Consider the following 9,306-nt stretch of genomic DNA (forward strand, 5'->3'; position numbering starts at 1 on the left):
ACGTCGAGTTGAGATTTTAGCCTACGTTAACCGCTCTAGCCTTTCAAGTATTCGCCTAGGCCTACTGTTATTTTTTATTCTACGTTAACGTTCTAGCCTAGCATTTCTAGTTTATTAGGTAGCTTAGGCCTACATATTTTCTGGTTTCGTCATTGTAGCCTATTGCTAGCCTAGGCCTATTGGTGTTTAGCGTTAAATATTTTAGCCTATTTGTGTGATAGCCTATTTATTTTAGGTAAAACGTTTACTTTATAGTAGCCTATTGCATTTTAGCCTTTTTATTATTGGATTTTGGAGCAGTTTGGACTTGGTCCTATTTCAACAAATTTTCTGGGTTCTGAGTACCTAGTTGGGACTTAGGCTGAAAAAAAAAAAAATTTTTTTTTAGTTGTCTTGTTTGGACTTAGATAGTGCTGTTTAACGTTAGGCCTGAATTTAAAGAGGCCTATTGTGGATTTTTCATACTTGTTAAGCAATTTCAGCCTTTTTAAATTGTTGTTGCCATTTGTTTGTTTTGTTGTGCACTAATACTTTGCAGCTATGCCTAACTCACTCCCTGAAGTCTCGACGCCAGGAGTTTTAACCACGGCTGGTGCAGTGGTGACTACGCCTTCTGTTATCCCGACCTGCTCGTGCGCATCGACGGTTACTACCACGTCAACGGTGTACACACGACCGGTGACCTCAACCGGCTATACCGCTCCGCTCCAACCCACGGAAGATCCTCGTGTTGGCTGGATACACGAGCTGTCCAAGCAACAGTTGATGGTGGAGACGGCGCGACACCATTTGCCGTCCCATGGTACAGTGGCGGAACTGCGCAAACGTCTCTGCACGTACTGGCGAGACAACGCTGGTACATCGTCTTCTCCAACCTCCCAGGAGGAGGTGTTCACGACTGGCCAGGTGGTAGATAACCAGGCCCGGAGTTCGCTGCATGAGCCTACTCCACGCCTTTCGCCTTTCGACTGCCGAACGGGGTCAACGCATCGACCTACTGCTTGGAGACCACCTGGTACCTATGGCCTAGTAGTCCTACCGAGGGCTACGTTCCAACGTCAGAGCCCACCTGCTGCGGTCACCTCGGCATCACATGAACCCTCACTCGCAGGGCTAGAGAACTTGACTGACGCTCGACATGCCTTCGACTTCGCTCCGAGGTCTTCGCTCCCGGAAAATTCTGATGCCGATCCGGTACGTCACACTTTGGACCGCATGCGGCAGATGCTCGGCCTATCGCCCAATGCTGACATGCGCAGCCTAGAGCACACGTTAGCCGAGGTGTTGAACCTCGAACAGCGGGGCTCACGACGTGAGGAGGACTACGCCGAGCTTCCAGTCCACGGGATCGACCCGCTAACCTCCCGATACACAGCCCCGTCTCGGCCAAGGGATGGAGACGGAGGTGTCCGGTCTTCGTATGTCCTACGGAGTGATGACCGGCCTGATGACGTTGCTAAAACGTCGTCCGCCCTCTGTGACAAGGTCCGGAAGTGGAACTTGCGCTTCGACGGCAGACGAGATGCGGTTTCGTTCCTGGAGCGTCTAGAGGAGCTGCGCGAGGCCTACTCTCTGTCGCCAGAAGACGTTTTGAAGGCTTTGCCTTCACTTCTACATGGCCAAGCTCTCCTCTGGTACCGGAACAACAAAATGATGTGGCGTTCCTTCCACGACTTTAGGCGGGCATTCGAGGTCCAGTTCTTCCCGGCTGGCTATCATCGCCACTTGGATGACGAGATACGGAAGCGCACTCAGGGTGAAACAGAGGCATTTAAAGATTTTGTGATTGCTCTGACAACCCTGACCCGACGGAGCGGCACTTTCTCTAACCAGGAAACTATCGACCTGGTGTACTTGAACATGAGGCCGGAATACAAGTTCATGATACGACGTCATGACTTTGTCACGCTACCCGACCTCATCGAGCGAGCCGACGAATACGAGGAGCTGCTACGGGAGCGTAAGCTGTTCCGCCCTCCCCCTCCGGTTGCTCAAGCATTGGTGCCTGAGACGGCCTACACGCCCAGGCGTCGAATGGACCGTTTCGTCGATGTTGCGGTGATGGACTATTCTGAGCCCGACCGTAAACCGCAACCTACCTCGCCCAAGACCGGCCGCACTGGTGATTACCCTGCAAGGAGTGGGGGTAACCAGCCAAAGCATACGACAGCCACCGTTCCTAATAATAGAAACCGGGGCCTACCGTCTACGAATCCATCCCGACCATCGAGTAACCGCCACCCTCCGGTCTGCTGGAACTGTGATGCACGCGGACATGTCTTCCGAGATTGCACTCAGCCGAAGGTGTTGCGGTGTTACTACTGCAAGCAAGTCGGAGTGGCCACTACAAGCTGCGGTTGTCGCGCGGGAAACGCCAGACGGACTCAGGCCGCCGGAGGTCGCCTGAGCCCACGTCCCGTGGCCGCACTACCTCCGACGAATGGAGCTCATGGCTCCAGTACATAAGGGCCTTTACCGAATCGGGCTCAGGAATCGTGAGGTCACTTGAGCCCGCAGCGCAGCCACCTACGACCTCTACCGAGCTCAATTACGTGAGCACCTCGTACGTGTCGGCTGGAAAATCGTCTGAGTCGACCGACATCCGACCTTTTGTCAACGTCACGCTCCTTGGAAAGGGATTTCACGCTCTGTTGGATACCGGAGCAGTTGTAAACCTCGTCGGGGATGAGGTTGTTCGTCACTTCGACGAGTGTGGGGTGAAACCTGAGATTTCTTCAGCGGACCTGAGGATGGCTGATGGTACACGTTGTCGGATTGAGACGAAGTACCACATCCCGGCCCAGATCTTAGGTGAAAACCTCATACTCGGAGCCTATTTCGTGCCTGGGCTCACCACGGACGTCGTATTAGGTATGAGGTGTATTCGAGACCTTAACCTCATATGTATAAACGTCAACAACGATGGCACATTCGACACGACCACGACTCTCCCTTGTGCGACGGGCACATTGGAACCGCTGACGTCAAAGGAAGAACAGCATCTCAAGACTTTTCTCGAGAAAGAACTTCCTCTCTTCGATGCTGTTGCGGGACCCACGGCGTTGACTGAGCATGTCATCCGGCTCAAACCAAACGCAGTCCCGATCAAACAGCGCCACTACCCTCGTAACCCTGCAATGCAAGCGGTCATCAACGATGAAGTAGCTGCCATGTTGAAGGATGACGTAATCGAACCATCTGAGAGTCCATGGAGCTCTCCGATCGTGTTGATCCGGAAGTCGACTGGGAAATACCGCTTTTGCATCGACATGCGCAGGGTGAACGACTCCTCGATCAAGGACGCCTATCCTCTGCCTAGGATTAACGCCATCCTTGAGAAGCTCAGGCAGGCCAAGTTTATCAGTACCTTGGACCTGAAGCAAGGCTACTGGCAAGTGCCATTGGCCGTCGACAGTCGCCCCGTGACCGCCTTCACTGTGCCAGGCCTAGGCCTTTTTCAGTTCAAGGTCATGCCGTTTGGCCTACACTCGGCCGGTGCCACCTTCCAGCGCCTTCTGGATAGAGTCATCGGGCCTGAGCTGGAGCCGAAGGTCTTCGCGTACCTTGATGACCTTGTGGTGGTGTCGACGTCTTTCGAGGAGCATCTAGAACTTCTGGGGGTTGTATTTCGCCGCCTACGCGAGGCGGGCCTTCGTTTAAACCCCGAGAAGTGTCACTTCGCCCGTAGGGAGCTGAAGTATCTGGGACACATCGTGAGCCAAGATGGAATCGCCACGGATCCTGAGAAGGTCCGCGCCATTCAGGATTTCCCCGCACCCACGAACGTCAAGGGACTTCGCAGTTTCCTAGGCCTTGCGTCGTGGTATCGGCGATTCGTCGAGAAGTTCGCTTCAGTAACCATTCCACTTCGAGGTTTGCTGAAGAAGAACGCCAAGTGGCTCTGGGGACCCGAACAAACTAAGGCATTCGAAGCTCTGAAGCACGCCTTGGTGACGGCCCCGATTCTCGCTTGTCCCGACTTCAGCCAACCCTTCGTGCTCCAGGTCGACGCCTCGAATTATGGCCTGGGAGCAGCGTTAACTCAGGGTGTAAACGACCGAGAAGTGGTCGTTGCGTATGCCAGTAGGCTACTCTCTGAGGCCGAACAGAACTACACAACTACCGAGAAGGAGTGTCTCGCTCTTGTGTGGGCTGTTCGGAAATTCAAGGCTTATCTCGAAGGCTACCACTTCATTGCGATAACCGACCATGTCGCCCTAAAATGGCTGCTTAAGCTCAGTGAGCCTAGTGGGCGCCTGGCTCGGTGGGTTATGGAGTTGCAGCAATTCGACTTCGAGATAAGGTACCGCAAGGGGACAGCGAACAGAGTGGCCGACGCCCTGTCTCGTCAGCCGGTCCCTGAAGTGCCCAGCTCGTCTGGTGAACCCGATCAACCTACGTTTGAGGTCGGAGTTTTAACCAGACGCGGTGCTAGGAAACAGTTGCGGTTACGACGCCTAACCGATGCTGAAGGTGACGAACCTTCACTCGGCGATGATCCGGCGGGTGACGTTATCAACGACGAAGCTCCTGGTCCGACGCAGCTGGAGACTGACGACCCATCATCCGACGTGGACAACGATGGTAACCCGCCGGGCAGCCACGGTGCTTGGTATGACCGCCTTCGCAACCTGGTCAGCAAACACCCTGGGCGATACTCGAGATACCAGCTTCGCGACGGTAAGCTGTATCGTGCTGTCTCGAAGAAGGATCGACCTACGATATGGAGGGTGTGTGTGCCAAGCGACCAAGTATCCGTGGTACTGCACGAAAATCACGACACGGCTACGGCAGGACATCTTGGGGTGAAGAAGACGTTAGCCCGAGTTGGTGGGGAGTACTTTTGGCCTAACTGGCGTCGTGAGGTGAAGGCCTATGTACGGTCTTGCGCCCAATGCCAGGCCTATAAAGTACCCCAAACGAAACCAGCTGGGAAAATGTACTTCCGACAACCCCAAGGACCGTGGTACGCAGTGTCTGCTGACCTAGTAGGCCCATTGCCTAGATCACAGCGGGGTCAGCGATTTCTGCTCGTGGTGCAGGATACCTTCAGCAAATGGACGGAACTCGCCTCCATTGCGTCTGCAACCGCAAAGAATGTGGTGACGAAGCTAAAGGCTATCCTTCTTCGACATGGAGCTCCGGATGTGTTGATTACGGACAACGGCACGCAGTTCGTCGGTAAACTGGTTCGAGAGTTGGCTGCTGATTGGGGCATCACGCTACAGACAACGGCCCCTTACAGCCCGCAGTCAAACCCAGTCGAGAGGCAAAACCGGGTGGTGAAGACTATGATTGCGCAGTTCGTAAAAGGCAACCATTGGTCTTGGGACAACCACCTGGTGGAGTTTCAGTACGCCCTGAACACAGCTGTCCACGACTCTACTGGATTCACTCCTGCGATGCTGTGTTTTGGTCGCGAACTGAAACCTCCCTGTGCCGTCCGTGGCCCTTCGTTTGAGGTGTCCGAAACTCCCCAAAGTCCCTCGTTAAGCGAGACCCATCGCAAACGACTGGATGAGTTTCAGCGTCTGATCGCGCAGACACGCAAGAACCTCAAGGCCGCCTACGAAAGGCAATCAACCTATTATAACCTCCGTCGTAGGGAGGTGACGCACGAAGTTGGCGCGCGAGTGATGCGACGACTTCACGTATTGTCTTCAGCTGCCGACGCGATTGTCGGGAAGTTAGCGCCGAAATATCGCGGCCCCTGCACAGTTGTTGGCTGTCGGGGAACTAACCTTTACGAGGTGCGTGATGAGGACTCCGCGGCGGTGCATGTGGTCCATGCCAAAGACCTAAAACCTTTCTGTGCGCGCGTTTAGTGGTAAGGTGGTGGAGCTTAGTTGTGGCTACTAACTAACTCTGTAGTGACGCTTTATTTTACTCTTATATACTAATATAGCCTACCTTATCCCTTAACTGATTTCCCTTCTAGCTTTGTAGTGCTTGTACCTAGCTTGTAGCGCCCGTACCTAGCTTGTAGCACCTGTACCTAGCTTGTAGTACCTAGCTTGCATGGTCCCGCTTAGTTCTGGTTTTGTTGGGTAGGTACGATGGCATCCGATCCCCGCCCGTCTACGCCGAGCCGAGACATCCTCGACCCCGAGGACATGGTGCTGGACCAGGAGATCGGGGACTTCCTGGCGGCCAACTGGTCCTGGCCTTTCCGGGTGGACCCCGGGGACGTCCTCGACCTGGAATGCTCGGACCTCGAGGAGGGGGAGGTCCCGGCCCGATCATCGCCACGGGCCACGGAGCCGTCTCCTCAGCCCGACCGACCGACCTCGCCGACGGTGGATCCCCAGCCGGCCGTCGTCTCTCCGCCGGCTGCGTCGCCTCCGCTCCGAGTCCGGTTCGCTTCGTCACCTCGGCGGCGGATTCAGATTTCTCCGCCCCGTTCTCATCATCACCCCGCCTCTCCATCTCGTCCTCATCGTCGCCCCGCCTCTCCATCTCGTCCTCCTCGTCGCCCCGCCTCTCCATCTCGTCATCATCATCGCCCCGCCTCTCCATCTCGTCATCATCATCGCCCCGCCTCTCCACCTCGTCCTCATCGTCGCCCCGCCTCTCCATCTCGTCCTCCTCGTCGCCCCGCCTCTCCACCTCGTCCTCATCGTCGCCCCGCCTCTCCATCTCGTCCTCCTCGTCGCCCCGCCTCTCCATCTCGTCATCATCGCCGCCCCACCTCTCCGTCTCGTCGTCATCACCGCCCTGCCTCCCCGCCCCGTCATCCTCGCAGTCCTGCCTCTCCGCCCCATCGTCGCTGCCGTCCCGTCTCTTCATCCCGTCATAGCTGCCGTCCCGTCTCTTCATCCCGTCATAGCTGCCGTCCCGCCTCGCCACCCAGTCGCCATCCTGGCCCCGCCGCACTGCCTCGCCCACGTCTTGTCTTGCCGACTCGTCGCCTGCCCGAGCGTCGCCGTCGCGACTCCCCTCCTCGCCGCCCCCGTCTGGGAGAAGCACCAGCTGGAGCCGGAGCAGGCCCAGCGCGCCGCAGACCGTCCCCCATCATCTGGGAACCAGCTCGACCGAGTGGCCTGGCCCGAGCCCCTGTTCGCCGGACAGAGCCCGAAGAGACGGTCACCGGGAACGCCCTTCCGCTGTCCCGGGCAGTCCTACTACGGCTGGTAGCCGCCTACAACCAGCTCACACCGGAGCAGCGGCGCAACAAACGCTGGAGAATTATGCTGGGAGGCGACCGATACGTGCGGCTGCGACCGAGCCAGGTGCTGCGAGTCGTCCGAGGCCGACTGCCGGAGCTGAGGCGGCGCTTCCAGCAGCAAGGAGGCAATCGACCCCGCTAAACCGCCCTGGGCAGTTGTAGGGGCCGTCGACTCCTAATAACCACCTGGGAGGTGGTGCTAATATAATCCGCAGAATAACCCCTGCCAGGGGTGATAAATCCGTACTACCCTACCTTCGTCAACCCCACCATCTTCGGTTTTCTTCGCTCCGAGTCATTTCCGTCTAGACCTCTGAGGCGATTAGGCCTCAGACTGTCTACCTCATTTCTAGGTTCGTCCGCTTTTCGTCGTCAACATCCTTAACCACGATCCTACTGTGGTGCCATCTACAGAAAAGTTCAACAGTTTTTTTTCTTTTCTCGGTTTTCTTTTTTTTGGTTCCGAAGTGTGGAGGGGGTGTAACGAGTCAAATGGGTAGGGGGGTAAAAATATAACGATCTAGACCACGAACATTAAACAGCTAAACATAAGCTGTTGAGTAAGCCTAGTCGCGACACTAAACTGACGTCGTACCTAACCTCCAATTCCAAGACCGCAGACGACGTTGGTGTCAGTTTGGTTGTTTGGCTGTTCGACTGCATCTGAGGCCGGGCTACGGGAGAGAAGATGAGCAGCGAGGTCACCTTTGAGCGGTACGCGGCTGTAAGCCTGTTAAAGCTGCCATGCGCCTGCCTTCGCTGCCAGTTTTTTTTTTGTTTCGGTAACTCGTTGACCAATCAGGAATCGTTTTAACTTTCGTCTCGATTCTGAGACGAAGGTGAAGTAAGAAGAAGTTGTGTGAAGTTTTGGTCATTCGTATTCCCGGCTTTTCGCGAGTTCGTTCGTTCGTCTTGAATTCTAAGTGATTTCATTCAATTTCTTCGTCGTTTTTAAAGTTACGTTTCAGCAAGCTCTGAAAGCTTAAGTTCGAATAGTTTTGTAGTGAACTTGTGCAGGAACATAGTGGGTTATAATTTCGTCGACTGGTGAGTTTCGTAGTTAACTTCTCTGGTTTTCGTATATTACTTGACCAGCTTTCGTGTACGAAGCTTGGTTGAACTTGAAGACTAGGCCTGATACGCAGACCTAGTCACACGCCTTAACCAACTAATTTAGTAAAGTATTGCAGTTGGTGAAATATATTTTCGCTTAACGTTTCTTAATCCGTCTTGGGACTTTCTTTTAATTTTTAAAAACCCTTTTTAAAGTTCCCCAAACGTCCCAAAGCTTGTTCCAGCAGACAGGTTTCTGCTGGACATTTTCTGTCGAAGTTGGTTTAAGTTGAACACGTGAGGAAGTTAAAGTTTTAATTTTTCGTTTTCGGCTCAAGGAGCAGTTTTATTTTTAGTTTCAGTTTTTCTCTCGTTTCGTGTCTCACTTGGACAACTTAAGCCAACTCGTTTTCTTGTTTAGTAAATTCAGACTCTGTGGGAGTTAGGCTAGGTTAGGCCTATCTTGTACTAACCTTGTTTGTTTCAGGTTAACGACGTAACTCCGTAGGTAAGCGGAGTGACTACTTAGCTTACTTGTTGATTTGTTAAGTTAGCTAGTAGTGTGTCATTTAGATATTTGCCCACAGAGTCAAGTCAAAATTATTTATTTCCCCACAAGCCCTAGGCTAGAGTGGTGATTTCGAGTAGGGTGTTTAGTAACCCGCCACGTTCGTCTCGAGCTCTGACAACCAGGGCTATCAAACTTAGGCTATCCGAATCACTATCGACTCCTGGGAAACTCCCCGCGACCAGACTAGGGCGAATCCTGGGATCCTCGTTTTGTTACCGGTGGCGTAATTTCCCACTTGTCGTCCGCTAGGAAAATTACGTCACAAATCTGGGACGACACAACAAATAAAATACAATTATAAAGTTTTTTTTAGCTAATTAGATAAATAAAGGTAAGTTTAAAACATCTCAAACCAGAACCTGATACAATAATAAGCCTTTTGATTTAAGATGTTGCCCCAGGTCTAATAAATATCAGATATTGGCCAATAAATATCGCAGAGTGCTTCTACTTAACTCTAGCTCAGAGGCTGTAGGAATATTGGATGTATTTTTTATATCATGCATTGGTTGCATAG

General features: G+C 53.4%; 1 protein-coding gene across 1 annotated transcript; it reads left to right on the plus strand.

Annotated features, from left to right (window-relative positions):
• The first annotated feature begins 6,056 nt into the window (after window positions 1-6,056).
• Window positions 6,057-7,307, plus strand: LOC128983946 (uncharacterized). Its single transcript, XM_054403222.1, has one exon. The coding sequence runs from the start codon at window positions 6,057-6,059 to the stop codon at window positions 7,305-7,307; it is 1,251 nt and encodes a 416-aa protein (XP_054259197.1).
• Window positions 7,308-9,306: the final 1,999 nt, after the last annotated feature.

This window comes from Macrosteles quadrilineatus, unplaced genomic scaffold (assembly GCF_028750875.1).
Source record: "Macrosteles quadrilineatus isolate MER2022 unplaced genomic scaffold, UCM_ALF_1.0 Scaffold_2__2_contigs__length_208266976, whole genome shotgun sequence".
Lineage (NCBI taxonomy): Eukaryota > Metazoa > Arthropoda > Insecta > Hemiptera > Cicadellidae > Macrosteles > Macrosteles quadrilineatus.